Consider the following 14574-nt stretch of genomic DNA (forward strand, 5'->3'; position numbering starts at 1 on the left):
CGGACCTTAAGTCATAGTCAATCACAATTCACACACAAATCTGGCCAGAACGCAATATCACAAACAGGCTAGCAAAAACGTTTCCTTCTTGTAAGTTTTTCTTGTGATTAAATTCTATAAATAAATACTCCAAATAAATAAACAAAACAAGTAGCAGTACTAAAACACTAAATAATAAAAAAAAAAAAAGTAATAGAGACAGCAATTTTTATGATTTATAACATTAAATAATTATTAATAATAATTTTAATGATATAAAATTGATATAAAATTTTATTTAATAATTTACTTTTATTTACTGATTAGGTACTTGCTAAAATTTGAAAAAGTTTCTGGCCATACACTTTTTCATAAAGAAATAGTGAAATACTAAATGGTACAGAAATTCAGTGCCGACGACGAGTGCCTAAAGATTTTCACTTCCCAGTTTCCAGTTCCATGCCGCTTTCATTGAGTTCCAACTTCAAATCATATCCTTTCACACTTAAAATCGAAAAATCCCAAGTTTCTGCGCAAAATCTGTCACCTTGAAATCAAGATACAGAAACGTCTCAATTATTATCGACATCAAGATCAATAACAAGAACAATAAGAAACAAACACTTGATCAGATCTAGAGCAAAAAGGATCTCTTCAAAGCGCCCATCGAAATGGCGCTAATATCCTTCACTCTACTCTCCCTGATTCTCGTTTCCTCACTATCAATTCCAAACCTTGCTCACTGCAAGACCCTCAAACGTGACGGTAACGTTTATGTGATTTACTCTCTTCTTAAAAACACCACTCGACCCATGTGGTTTTCTCTTACCCTTTCTCTGATTCCGTTGGTGAGGTTGCGCTTTGGGTCGGAATCGGTGATGGGCACGTTTTGTTTTTCATAAAGATATTATTTTTCTTATTTTTTGGGTTCTATTTTTGGCAGTTAAAGCATTGAATGAGATCAAGGCTTCGCTTGGTTGGAGAGTGGTGTATGCGTGGGTTGGAGATGACCCCTGCGGTGATGGAGATCTACCTGCATGGTCTGGTGTCACCTGTTCCACTGTCGGTGATTATCGTGTTGTTACCGAGCTGTGAGTATAATGTTTCTTTTCTATCATTCATGTTCAGTTTATTAAAAGATTCAATTGTGTTATGCTATGTGAAAGAAAAAGAGAAGAACGTGTTTTTTACTTTTGGCATAGATGGAGTAATCGGAATTATTCGGCTATTTTTCTTTATTTTCAGTGAGGTGTATGCTGTGTCTATTGTGGGACCTTTTCCTACTGCTGTGACAAGCTTGTTGGATCTTACACGGCTGTAAGCATATTACTTCAATTATTTTGGATCTTCCATTTATATGTTATAGTTATGTTGGACTTGGATGCTCATGAAATGAAGGCCAATTTGGAAAGTTGTATGTGTATGCTGTTCAAGTAGTTTTGCTGAAATCAAAGGTAGTTGTGGAGTTTACATGGATTTAGCTGAACTGGAAATCTTGAAGAGTAAACCCTATTGGAGACAGAACTTGTAAACACATTGAGTTAACTTTAGAGTATGATAACCTTGGCTGAATCTAAGGATGGTAATTGGTTGGCTGATGAAACCTTGGTACTGGAAGGTTGGATTCCTAGTTTGCAATAACATATTGAATTAGATGTTGCTATTATAGACCTTGGATAGTTTAGCCTATGTCTTGGTGTTTAATTGTAGGTTTTTTGTTTACTCTGGTAACTTTTAATGTGCATATATAAGTGTGCTCAATATAACCTAGAGAGAGATGTAGACGTACATTGGTGAAAGATTTATAATTTTAACTAGACTGGAATGATGTTTAGCAATGTATTTATAGTGGTAAAAACTGTTATATGATCGAATATTGTATTCTCATTGCAGGGATCTCCATAATAACAAGTTGACCGGGCCTATTCCTCCTCAAATTGGACGTTTGAAGCGTCTTAAGATACTGTATGATTAATTATTCCTTCCCACTTTCTGGTTCCACCATGCATTTTGTTTTCTGAATACTTCAATTTTGATATGATGCATTATAATGACATACTTTATTTTTCTGTAATCTATAATCTGCATTAATAACTTCTGTTGATTTATGATTATTATGCTTTTTCCGTTGCTTTCTATACTCTCAATTGTTAACGCCTGATAGTTTTATTTCTATTATGTTGTGGTTCATGTCATTACTCTTACAGAAATTTGAGGTGGAACAAATTGCAAGATGCAATTCCTCCAGAAATCGGTGAGCTTAAAAGTTTAACTCATCTGTGAGTAATTCTTACTCCACTGTGCTCGATAGTCTTATCTTGCCCCATTTTCTTATTTAACTTGCAATTGAGATATGATAACATTATGCAGATACCTAAGCTTCAATAACTTCAAGGGAGAAATCCCTAAGGAGCTTGCAAATCTTCCTAACCTTCGCTACCTCTACCTTCATGAAAATCGTTTAACTGGAAGAATACCACCAGAATTGGGCACACTACAAAACCTTCGGCACTTGTAATGTTCGAATCTTACGGGGATCTGCTTGTGCACAGTAAACTATTTATATCTGATAGTAATGGTTTCTCGTGTTTCTAGGGATGCTGGTAACAATCATTTGGTTGGTACCATAAGGGAACTCATTCGTATTGAAGGTTGCTTCCCAGCACTTCGCAACCTGTAAGTTTTTACAGGCTATTTATTTTCTCTTAGATGTAACCTTTGGATCTTAAATGGATTGCATTCGCTTGTGAATATTAACAAGTTTTGTTATACCCAGATATCTAAACAATAACTATTTTACGGGAGGAATACCTGCACAACTTGCTAACTTGACTAGTCTTGAAATCTTGTGAGTATTACATTTTCTTCTATCTCTCTATATCTCATCTTCCCTCTGTATGTGTGTGTGGTTAGTGCAAGGCTATCAAACTCAAGAGGTCAGCTAAACTCATGAGGTTTAGCTAAACTTAAATCATAACACTCAACTCTTATGCTTGCAACTCGCAACTTGATTTTGGAACTTAAACTTGGACACTCATAAGAGTTTGATTCCCGGGTGTGTCATGATAGCATGTGACAAAATTGCTAAACAATTCCGTTGTCGTTATTGTTACAAAAAAGTGGTGCCTGTTTGTTGGTGGCAGGTACTTGTCTTACAACAAGATGTCAGGAGTTATACCGTCTAGCATTGCTCATATTCCTAAATTGACATACTTGTAAGTTTGTTTTCCAACCAAATTCTTTGATAGTTTCTGGTCCAGTAAAATACATTTTTAGAGATATGTAAACTAGGAATTGATTGAAAAATGTATTCAGGGCATTTGCATCAAGTAGAGACTCTAGATTTTTTTAATCATAAAATAATCAATTTTTATGTTTTGTTGCAATATAACGTTTCGTTTAATTTAGTTTACATTTGTTTCTCATGCTTGCAATATTATTAAGCTTATAGAGGAGGCCATGTAGAAAAAGTGATGCTAGTGTCAATCAGCCCTTTATGTTTTCCATTTTCACTTTGTCCATTATGTTGAAAAATCAATTGTACTTGGACATAAATGTGTCTAAATACATTTATATTTTTCTACTATATAAAAAAAGTAAAATCGGCAATTAGTTTGAAACGAAGATAGTATTGATTCTCTACTTACAATACTATAATATAGTTTGATCATATTTATGTCTCGTGTAAAAATGGAGATGGGAATTTTCTCTGATTTTCTTTGGACACTGCTATTTAGGGTATCAAATATGTAGATACTTGCAATATATATGTTTGGCATTTTCTTTCTTTTACTTTGTAATTTCAATATGTATATGTTTTCTATCTTTGTTTCAGGTACTTGGATCATAACCAGTTTTCAGGGAGAATCCCGGAACCCTTTTACAAGCATCCATTCTTGAAAGAAATGTAAGTTTCCAACATATTTAATTAACAATGTGTTTGTTTCAGTTTATTTTACCAGAAAATTTCTTTATTTACTGGGAAAAGAAAATTTTTTAGCTAAGTTGGATAAATTTTAAAGAGAACCAGGCATTTTCAATTATCATATAAAAAAAGGGTGAATACCCATCCCGACCCCTTAATTTTTTTGAAAGACTATGAAACCCCTAAGAAAAAAAAAAATACCCATTTCAGCCCCTGATAATTAACTCCGTGAGACTGATTAGTCCTTTTATTAATGATCTCTCTCCAGAACATGTTTATGTGACTCGCTAATCACTAATATATCTTCCATTTAATTTTTATAAGTAAAAACAATTTAAAAATCACTAATATTTGTTTGTTTTACACAGAAAATTTAGTCCATGTATTTAAAAAATATAATTAAAAAAAGCTAACAATTACCCCCTAAAAGACAAGATCCCCAACAAAAAAGAATTTGTAAATCTTAGTTGATTCTTAACAGATGAATCAACAGTTTAACATGTTATGTAGATTTATTCTATTAATACACAGAGAAAATGTTGACAAAAACGCTAATCAGTCTCACAGAAATAAAATTCAAAGGCCGGAAAGGGTATTTTTTTTTCGTTGAGGGCCTCGTGTTTCGAAGTAATTGTCAGGACAGTTTAGAATTTTTTCTCTATAAAAAATTATAAAGAAAATTTGTCCCGTGAAATCACTTTTTAAAAACAAAAAGGCACCCTCGCTAAAACAGTTATTCTCATTGAACTGGTAACATTGTGTTGTTAAACAGGTACATTGAAGGAAATGCATTCCGACCTGGTGTCAACCCCATTGGTTTTCATAAAGTGCTCGAAGTTTCTGATGCAGACTTCCTTGTTTAGTTATATAAAACCAAATCAAAATTATTTTAATTTTCCAGGAAGTGTGAATGTATAATTATTAAAATAAAAAATAGTTCCTCTAATAGTCCCAAGTGAAATATAGCCTAATAGGTAATCCAAATTTTTGTCTAAAGCTTATTATCGACCAACGTTTCACATCTCCTTTTTTGTTCCTTTGTAGTTTTGTACTATAGAACGGCTCTGAAGTCACGAGATAGATAACACGGAAGCATTATTCTTACGGTTCACAACTCATCTACCAGAGAAGTCTTGGTAGTTGGTTCTGATAAACATACAAGAAATTGAGCTTTACAAGAAATGCATATTATGATTTGTTCCGAGGGTTACTTAAAACGTTGATTTGGGCCTGAACTTGAGGTCCAGATCCCTTTATATGGCAGCTCCGACTTGTTGATACTGAGGTGTCATTTGTCCGAGTTTCTCATGAGAAGGTTTAGGCAGGTTTTTTGTAGATTAAAATGTAAATAATACCTGATGGGTGTCAGTGTATTTATAGTAAATTTGATAACTTTGTTGCAGTAGTTCCATCTTTATTGATGGATAACCGTTCCTTTTTATCTTGAGAATTTGTTGAGGTCTATCTTTTAGAAAAGATAGAGATAGTGGAGAGATTCGCAGAGACAATTACTTGCTCGGGCAAGTAGATCTAGGTTCCTTTCATGGTGTCCGACCTCTTTAAAGAAGTTGGGTATGGGTTAGAGGCCTCTTCTGTGGGTCGGACCTCTTCTCCTTATTGGGTCTGCCCTTATTTGTTGGATTAGGGTATGAATAACACCTCTGCTTGAGTCCGATAGGTCAGACTCGAGCATTTAGTGGCTTCAGCTTTGACGTGGGGTATGCCAGCCTCATGAGATCGGGTACTCGACGTATTTTTGAATTTTTGAACGTTACCTCCTTTAAATGAGGGGCTAACTTGGCGTGGCAGTTTCCTTGGGATGCACGCACGTCTTTAAGAGGGGGCTGATAGGACTTTTTTGCCCCTTCTCTCTTATAAAAATGCTTCACCTCTTCTTCTTCATTTCCATACTTCTGAAACTCTTTTGCTACTTTTCTCTTCGCTTTCTTCTTTCGCAGAAAACTTTTTCTTCCTTGTTACTGTAAATATTTTCTCCTTTCTTTTAGTAGTTCACTTTGCGATTCCATTTCCAAGACTTTCTTCGTTTTGGCTTGCGTTTAACGAAGAGGATCATCCGTGAATTGTCGCTTGACGTGCCCCTCTCCTTTTTGGCTTTCGTCAAGGTTGGTGCCTTATCTTCTTGTCAATCTTTATGGTCTATTTGCTTGAGACTGTTCTGAATGGTCCCTTGAAAAAAAATTGTCGTCGATGTTGATATGTTAGTTTTTTTATTCTTGGAGTTGCTTTTAACTGTTGTTGCGTTAATTTTGCTAAGAAGTCTTTCGGTCTTCTCCATCGATTGAGACTGATATAGAATGTTTGGCTGTGTCTGTTATTTTGTAGAATTGTACTTGTTTGAAATTGTTTATTGTCATTTGATTGTCTATTGAGATCATCTTGAGGAATTCTAAATTTTGCAAAAATTTTTGAAAATTATAGCCGTGAAAATTATAGCCGCTTTGTTGTTTGTTTGGTTGCATTCGTATTGCCCCCAATGGTGTCGCTAACCATATGGTGATGTCGGTTTCTGATAGCATAGTAGGGACACCATTTTCGCGTGCTTTGTAGAAAAAAGAAAATGGCTTTCTTTGGTTTTACTTGTTTTTGACCAACTTCTTTTGGACGACGTCCGAGTTATTGTAGTAATGATCTCTTCATTTTGCATCTGTAAGTATAGCCTTTATGTCGCATTCTGTTGTCCTCAATATGTCGACTAAAGTTTCCCCTAGCCTTTTAACTTGGGTAGATACTTCTATCCTTTCTTGCGTTCTAGTAGTGGATAAGGAGTATTGTGATACTTTTCGTAAGCATTATAAGATTTGTGAGAATAGAGAGGACGAGAGAAATTATGAATTGGTAGTGCCTGACCTTGAGGAGAGAGTTTGTTTTCGTCCTTTGGATAACTCGGAATGCCCTTTTTTCTACGCCTATGATTGCTTTTTCTTCAAATTAGGTGTTTCACTCCCTTTTACCAATTTTGAGTTGAATATTCTGTGGACTTGCAATGTTGCTCCTTCTCAACTTCACCCGAATTCCTGGGACTTCCTAAAGATTTTCCAGCTCCTCTGCCAAGAACTTGATGTTCGACCTTTTACTAAGGTCTTTTTTTACCTGTTCGTCTTGACCAAGCCTGAGACGTTGAAAGGAAAAGCTTCTTGGTTTTCCTTTCGCGCCATCCATGGTAGAAAGCTTTTTTCCATTTTTAATGAGTGATGGGTTAAGATTTGCAACGATTTGGATTTTCACACTTAAGATAACTTTCGTTGCAAGTATAGACCAAACCGGCAATTTAAATCCCAAACATCAAAGTTTAAAATTTCTAATTAACCGAGAGTAATCAAACCTCAGGTCGTCTTCCCTAGGAACTAATACCAACAAGTTGTAAAAGGCAAAGGTTGTTGTCAACAATAAGGAAGCAAATAATAAAGAGATAAAAGAACAAGATAAAATTGCATTTAATAAACTAATGAAAGAACAAAAGAACTATGTATGTAATATAAACAATACTCAAAATTGATGAAAAAGTGGGTTAAAACATAAATGAAACCTTGGCTTGGGATGAGCTATGGAATCCCTTCCTTGCCATAACTACAACCATGATAATTATGATGGATTAATCTCACTAAGTCAACCCTTAACATCGAAGAGTAAGTCAAGTGAGCATAATCGTTATTAATCCACAAATCCTAACTAACTTACCAAATTAATTGGTAAAAAGCTAGCGTTAGTGGAAACAATAACAACTAACAACCCAAGAATTATCACTAAATGATGGACATTATAGCTCTAGTAATCCATACACTCATTTTTCCCAAGCCAAGGGGGTGAAAATTACCCATAGTCAAAATTGGCATTTCATCAAACACATAGAGGGCGTAAACATAAAACATGACAAAATTGGTAAATTGATGAAAGCTATAAACCACAAGTGATAATAAGCAACCAAGGAAACTCAACAAATATAAAATAAGCATCAAACATCAAATTCAACAACTAGAAATCCAAAATTGCAAAACTATGCATATATTGACAAGAGAAATAAAAATAGATGAAAGTGTAGAACAAGTAGTGTAAATAAAAGAGAAATTAAAGAAATACTTACAATGACATTGCTATAATCCCAAATCAAACTTGAAGTATAAAATGCTACAAACCCTAATTAAACCTAAGAGAGAATTTCTACTCTACTCCTACTCCTAATGTATGTTCTACCTAATCTAAGCTAATAAAACCTAATAAAAACCTAATGCCTTCATATGAGATGTTGCCCCCTTCTTATAGCCTTTGATTTCAGCCTCCCAGCCATCAGAAATGGGCCAAAAGCCCCCCAAAACGCAAGTCCACGTGACTTTTTAATGGAGGCACGCGCTGGTACCTGTGCGTACGCACATGATGCGGCTCACGCGCACGCGTGGCTCTGCTCTGATGGTTGTGCGTATGCACGCAGGTCTGTGCGTACGCACACATAGCTGTGCTGTTCTCCTTTGTTTTCTTCATGTTTTATCCCTTTGTACATGCTTCCTTCCACTTTTGCCTTGCCAAACTTACCTCTAAGACGTAAAATCACTCAACAAACATGTCATGGCATCGAATGACATAAAAGTGGGATTAAAATTACTAATTTAAGCTCAAAAACGCATATTTTCACATTTAGGCAAAAATTAGGGAGAGAACACAAAAGCATGCTATTTAGGTGAATAAATGTGGGTTTATGTGATGAAATCTACTCAAATCAAACTAAAATGTATCGTCAAATATGGATTCATCAATGAGTTTTTTCACGACTTCAAGAATTACCTTTTTAAGGTTCGATCTCTAGAGGGTGTCCGACCTTTCTATCTAGACGAGAATGATGAGACTTCCTTTTTCCCTATATTGGCAATAGGATCCCGTGATAGCCAAATACACTGTAGATAAGTTAGATGAAGTTGAAAAATATTTTATGGACGTGTTGCAAGAGTTCTGAGGCCGAGCTCCTCACTTAGACACAAAAAGGTTATAGGGGATCCTAGTCAGCTTCGGTTCGAGCTAGGTAGTCTCCCAACCTCTAGCTTTTATGATTTCTTAAGTTGTATTTTGTTGTTCTAATGTGCCTTTCGTTCTTGTAGAGACCATGGCTTCCAAGACCTCCTCTATGAAATATTTGCTTTAGACTCGGAAGACAGTTGTGGCCTGAGGTCTTCAGGGTAAATAGACTGAGGGGGCTTCATCCCGACCTTCCCCAAAGAAATTGGATTCTGGTCCTACTGCTCAAAAGAACATCATCCCTACTCCTTCCATTCGATTGATTTCCTCTGACCCACCTTCAGAGAGATTGGGTGCCCCGCCTTCCCTATTGCCTTCAGGGCCTCCTCTAAAAAAACAAAAGACTATTGGGGAGTTGAGAATCAACGATAAAGAGTTTGATGGGTTTGCTCAGAGTGAGAAGAATATCTTGCCTCATAGTCACATAGGCATGGAGGATGTGGCTATTCAAAATCACCTTAGCCATATGACCCGTAATGATATTCGAATGGTGGGAGTGTGCACTACTCTAGCTAAGGAGCTGAGAAAGACTCCTATTGGTGCCACTCAAAGATTTCTTGACTCTACCTGAGGTGAGGTGGAGAAACTGAAAGGTTTGAAGGAGGAGTTGGAGGAGGAAAATGCCAGGCTGAAATCCAACCTGGAAAAGGCTCGTGCCCGGGTTAAGACAGCTGAGGCTGTCGCAGCTATGTCCGAAGGGGTGAAATAGAAGGCCGAAGAGAGTTACACTCGGGTCTATGGGGAAAAACTCGACCTTCAAGAGGAGTTAAAGAATGCCCGGGAGGAGTACGATGCCCTTCAGGAAAACGTGGTCGGAGGGATGGACGAGATGTTCGACAATTTAAAGGATCAAATCGAAGTCCTTGCCCCCAACTTGGATCTTTCCTTGTTCAACTAAGACAATATCGTTGTTGACGGGAAGATCGTGCTGAGCCCCAATGATAATAAGGAGCCTCAACCTGACCCGAAGTCCCAAGGTAGTCGACCTCCTCAGATCCCCGAGGTCCCCACCGAGGTCGAAAATGCTGAAACTCCTTCCTCGCCTCCTGGTCCTATTCCAGCTGTCCCCGTCTCGGTGCATCCTCCAAGCCCTCTTGTCCGAGGTAAAGATGTTGAGATTGGTGAAGACCTCAACCCTCTACTTGGTGCCACTTTTTAGAATGCTCTTACATTTTTATTTGGGATGTTCGAAATGACCTGACTTGTGGGTCTTATAACACTTTTTTTTTGTAACAGTTAGTAGCTTTTTTGAAGACTTTGCTTTTGTTATGGTTGCTTTTTCCATAAGTTTATAAAGTAGTATTCGATTTACTTTCTTGTATCTTAAAGAACCTTTCTGCTTTTTAAACGAATGAAGCTAGGTCTTTGAGGTTGAATATAGTTTTCTTGATTTCAGATCTTAACAACTTTTTAAAGTAATGAATTCATTTATGAGTTTCCTTTCCTAGTTCTGACCTCGTATAGTCAAACTTTATTAAGTTACTTTTACACTTTGTTTTTATCCGGCTTGTGGTTGAAGTCAGTGATAAACCCCATTTTTAGGGATTTATCTTGTGTTGAATTTAGAGGGTTTTGTTAACTTTTCTCCCATGTATCCAATGAAATAGCATGGTTTTGTAAATTCTCCTTTAATTGTGCTTAAGAGTGAAAACATGCTTTGTAGGACTTAAAATAGCTAAATTTAATTCACCTTGATTCCATTAGATGCCTTGATATATTTTTTAAGTGATTCAGATTTAGGAGGCAAGGATTGGATTAAGGGAATGAAGAAAAAAAGCATGTAGAAATGGAGAACTCATGAAGAAATGAAGGAATCGCAAAGCTATCAAGCCGACCTCTTCGCACTTAATCAATCATAATTTGAGCTACAAAGGTCCAAATGACACAGTTTCAGTTGCGTTGGAAAGCTAACATCCGGGGCTTCAAAATGATATAAAATTTGCTATAGTTGCATCACGTTCAAAGGTGCACACGCGCACTGTACGCGTACACACTGATGTTGCACGTGACCCACTTAAGTGCAACTCGTGGCCAGCGATTTCTGGTGCATTTTGGGCCCAATCCAACTCATTTCTGATGCTATTTAACCCAAGGATTGAAGAGGGATGACACACTTAGTCACATTAGTTAGTTTTAGTTTAGTTTTAGGAGGGAAAGTTAGTTTTAGGTTAGATCTAGATTAGAATTTCTTAGATCTAGGTGAATTTCATGCTTTGATTTACTTTTCCTTTGTAATTTCTTCTTCTTCTACATCTCCTCTCTCTAGGTTTTCATTTAATTCTTGTAATTCTTTACTTTTATGTTGATGCACTTTTGTTCTTTTATTTCTCTTTAATGCAATTTATGTTTTCATGTTCCTTTATTGTTCATTTGATTTGTGTTGTTTAATTCCTTGCAATTGAGTATTGTAGATTTACTTTCCTTGCAATTTTACTATGTTTTCCTTTTATGCCTTCCAAGTGTTTGATAAAATGCTTGGTTGGATTTTAGAGTAGAATTTTATGCTCTTGGCTTGGGAAGGTAACTTAGGAACTCTTGAGTTACTAATGTCCAAGTGATTGATGATTGGGAGCCATTAACTCTAGTTCTCACTAATTGAATTGGTGGAGAGCTAGGACTTATGGACTTGGATTGACATAGCTCATTTGACTTTCTTTTACTAGTTAGAGGATGATTTAATGGGGTTGATCCTTGCCAATTCTCATGTTGTGGTTAGTGATTAGGATAGAGATCCTTGACCACCAACCCTTGCCAAGGCCTTTTTAGCTATTAGTTTATTTCCTTTGCCATTTATATTTCTTGTCTATTATCTCAAAAATCCCAAAACATACTCCATAACCAATAACAAGACACTTTATCGCAATTCCTAGGGAGAACAACCTGAGGTTCCAATACTTCGGTTTATAATTTTAGGGGTTTGTTTTAGTGACAAACAATCTTTTGTATGAAAAGATTATTGTTTGGTTTAGAAACTATACTTGCAACGAGATTTCATGTGTGAAATTCTATACTATCAATTTTTCGTTCATTTGTACCTCGTTGCTTAATCTTGCCGACCATTTTAGGTCGAACAATGATTTTTGCGATTTGTCGAGCTTAAATTAATATGTTTTGAATAGGAAACTTTTGAAGAAAGAAGTAGGAATTTTATTGATAAGCAAGAAATTCCTTTATATAAACCTACGTACTAAGGGCTTGAGTCCCTTAGCCCTTGTTTTGGTGCCTCAATAAAACCCCCTTAAAAAAAAACCCTTTTTCAAGGAAAAAATCCTAAGGTCGGGAGAAGGAGTACACCAGGGAACAAGGTTCACTATCTAGTCATAGTACTTTCTTAGGTTACACATGTGCCAAGACCTCAGGAGCTCCCGTCTTTGGAGGTCGAACACTTTATAGTAACCTTTGCCGAAGACCTCGACTACCTTGTAAGGTCCCTTCTAGTTTGCAGCTAGCTTTCCTTCACCTGACTTTTATACTCTAATGTCATTTCAGATCAAGATGAGGTCATTAGTAACGAAGCTTGTTTGATCACCTTTTGGTAATACCATAGAGCCATCCTTTGTTTTAGGGCTTCTTCTCTGATCCGAGCTCTTTCTCGGACTTTAGGGAGAAGATCGAGCTCTTCCTTTTGTGCCTAGATGTTTGCTTCTTCATTGTAGAATATAACTCTAGGTGATTCCTCAGCAATTTCTATGAGAATCATGGCTTCCATTCTGTAAGCAAGTTGGAAAGGTGACTCTCCCGTTGTGGAATGCGGGGTTGTCCGATATACCCATAACACTTGTGGGAGCTCGTCCGCCCAAGCCCCCTTTGCGTCTTGTAATCGGTGCTTTAACCCAGCCAGTATGACTTTATTTGCGGCTTCAGCCTGTCCATTGGGCTGGGAATGTTCTACCGATATGAATTGCTATTTTATTTTGAGATCAGCCACAGGTTCCTGAAGGTCGTGTCGGTAAATTGAGTACCATTGTCCGTGGTGATGGAGTGAGGAACCCCAAACCTTGTGATAATATTCTTGTACAGGAGTTTTTGACTTCTCTGGGCGGCGATAGTTGCTTGTAGCTCTGCTTCAATCCACTTAGTAAAATAGTCAATCCCTACTATGAAGTATTTGACTTAACCTGGGGCTTGGGAAAATGGTCCAAGGAAGTCAAGATCCCATTTTGTAAATGACCATGGTGAGGTGATACTAATGAGTTCCTTAGGCGGCGAAACGTGGAAGTTGTCATGTTTCTGGCAAGGGGGGCATTTCTTAACAAACTCGGTCGCTTCCTTTTGCAAAGTCAGCCAAAAGAATCCAGCTCCGATCATCTTTTTGGCTAGAGATCAGGATTCCAGATGATACCCACATATGCCATTGTGCATGATGAGCGGATATTTTATACGCATTTTGGCATCATTTTCATATAGTTTTTAGTATGTTTTGTAAAGTTTTTATTTAGTTTTCATAGGTTTTAGTGTTAAATTCACATTTTTGGAATCTACTTTGAGTTTGTGTATTTTTATTCAATTTCAGGTATTTTCTGGCTGAAATTGAGGAGCTGGAGCAAAAGTTTGATTCAGAGACAAAGAAAGCACTGCAGATGCTGTCCAAATTTGACCTCCTTGCACTCGGAAGAGATTTTTTGGAACTGCAGAAGTCCAAATGGAGCGTTCTCAATGGATATAGAAAGCTGGCTTCCAAAGATTTCTAGCAATGTATAATAGTTCATACTTTGCTTCAGATTAGAATGCCCAAAACTGGCGTCCAACGCCAGCTTCTTACCCCCTTCCAGGCATCCAGCGCCCAAGGAGTAGAGACCAGCATCCAAATGCCTAGAGAGGACCCCCTAGCCAGTGTTCAAAGCCCTAGAGGCCTCCTAGCACGTGGGTCTCATCAAAGCTCAGCTCAAACACTCACCAAGTGGGCCCTATAAGTAAATTTTAGCACTAAATAGACTGTTTTATCCTTACTAGTCATCTGTTTAATATTTAAGAGTTATTTTACATGATCTTCTATCATAATCAGCCCTATTTTCATTTACACATTGTATTTTCCTTTCAGTATGAGTTTCTAAACCTCCTAGGTTGAGGGGAGGAGCCATGCTGAGTCCTATGAATTAATAAAAGTATCACTGTTTTTCTTTCATCTGTGTTTGATTCTCTATTCTAAGATGTATATTCGTTCTTCATCAATATGAATGCGTTGAACTGGCATAAGGTTATCCCATTTTACATGGGTTCAGAGTGCATCTTTTATTGGACAATGATGAACCACTAGCTTGATTATACATCTCTTAGATGGCTAATCCATGACTTCGTTGGGGACTTTTTGAGACACCAGTTCAGCCGATTTATAGGGAGATTAGGGTCTCTGTGGTAGAGGCTAGAACCCAAAGGCGCAGCATCCTCTGATCCGGAAGATCCGACCTTTTTTGTGGCGTTTTGAGTAGAATCACTAAGGAGGATGGACTGCAGAAGCTTCACCCTCAATCAGAATGGATCCGCACTAACCCTGGGGTTCAGATCTGGAGGAGTATTGGCGGCTGCTCAAACCAGCGTCAATCACAGACAGCCTGCCATAGAAGAAGTCATTCACACTTGAAGAAGACAGTAATACCATAGTTAATCCAGAAGGAAAAGGCATCTCCAAACCTTAACGAATTCCT

At 37.2% G+C, this 14574-nt stretch overlaps 1 protein-coding gene across 4 annotated transcripts; it reads left to right on the forward strand.

Annotated features, from left to right (window-relative positions):
- LOC107643602 (probable leucine-rich repeat receptor-like protein kinase At1g35710) lies at nucleotides 1-5159 on the forward strand. 4 transcript variants are annotated; one of them, XM_021123716.1, is made up of 12 exons: nucleotides 1-94; nucleotides 357-744; nucleotides 923-1070; nucleotides 1225-1296; nucleotides 1873-1944; nucleotides 2187-2258; nucleotides 2350-2493; nucleotides 2575-2655; nucleotides 2756-2827; nucleotides 3123-3194; nucleotides 3815-3886; nucleotides 4949-5159. In XM_021123716.1, the coding sequence occupies exons 2-12, from the start codon at nucleotides 651-653 to the stop codon at nucleotides 4959-4961; spliced, it is 912 nt and encodes a 303-aa protein (XP_020979375.1). In that variant the 5' UTR covers nucleotides 1-94; nucleotides 357-650; the 3' UTR covers nucleotides 4962-5159. The 4 variants fall into 4 exon arrangements, with proteins under 4 accessions (XP_020979375.1, XP_020979376.1, XP_020979374.1 ...); XM_016347290.2 differs by having other exon boundaries at nucleotides 2-94; nucleotides 4677-5015; XM_021123717.1 differs by lacking the exon at nucleotides 3123-3194.

This window comes from Arachis ipaensis, chromosome B05 (genome assembly GCF_000816755.2).
Source record: "Arachis ipaensis cultivar K30076 chromosome B05, Araip1.1, whole genome shotgun sequence".
Classification (NCBI taxonomy): domain Eukaryota; kingdom Viridiplantae; phylum Streptophyta; class Magnoliopsida; order Fabales; family Fabaceae; genus Arachis; species Arachis ipaensis.

Excerpts from the sequence above, each read along its gene's own strand:
- LOC107643602 (XM_016347290.2), top strand. The coding sequence starts at position 651 with ATGGCGCTAATATCCTTCACTCTACTCTCCCTGATTCTCGTTTCCTCA. Across the intron at positions 745-922 it reads CAAGACCCTCAAACGTGACG|TTAAAGCATTGAATGAGATC; the intron begins GTAACGTTTATG and ends TATTTTTGGCAG. Across the intron at positions 2,828-3,122 it reads TTGACTAGTCTTGAAATCTT|GTACTTGTCTTACAACAAGA; the intron begins GTGAGTATTACA and ends TGTTGGTGGCAG.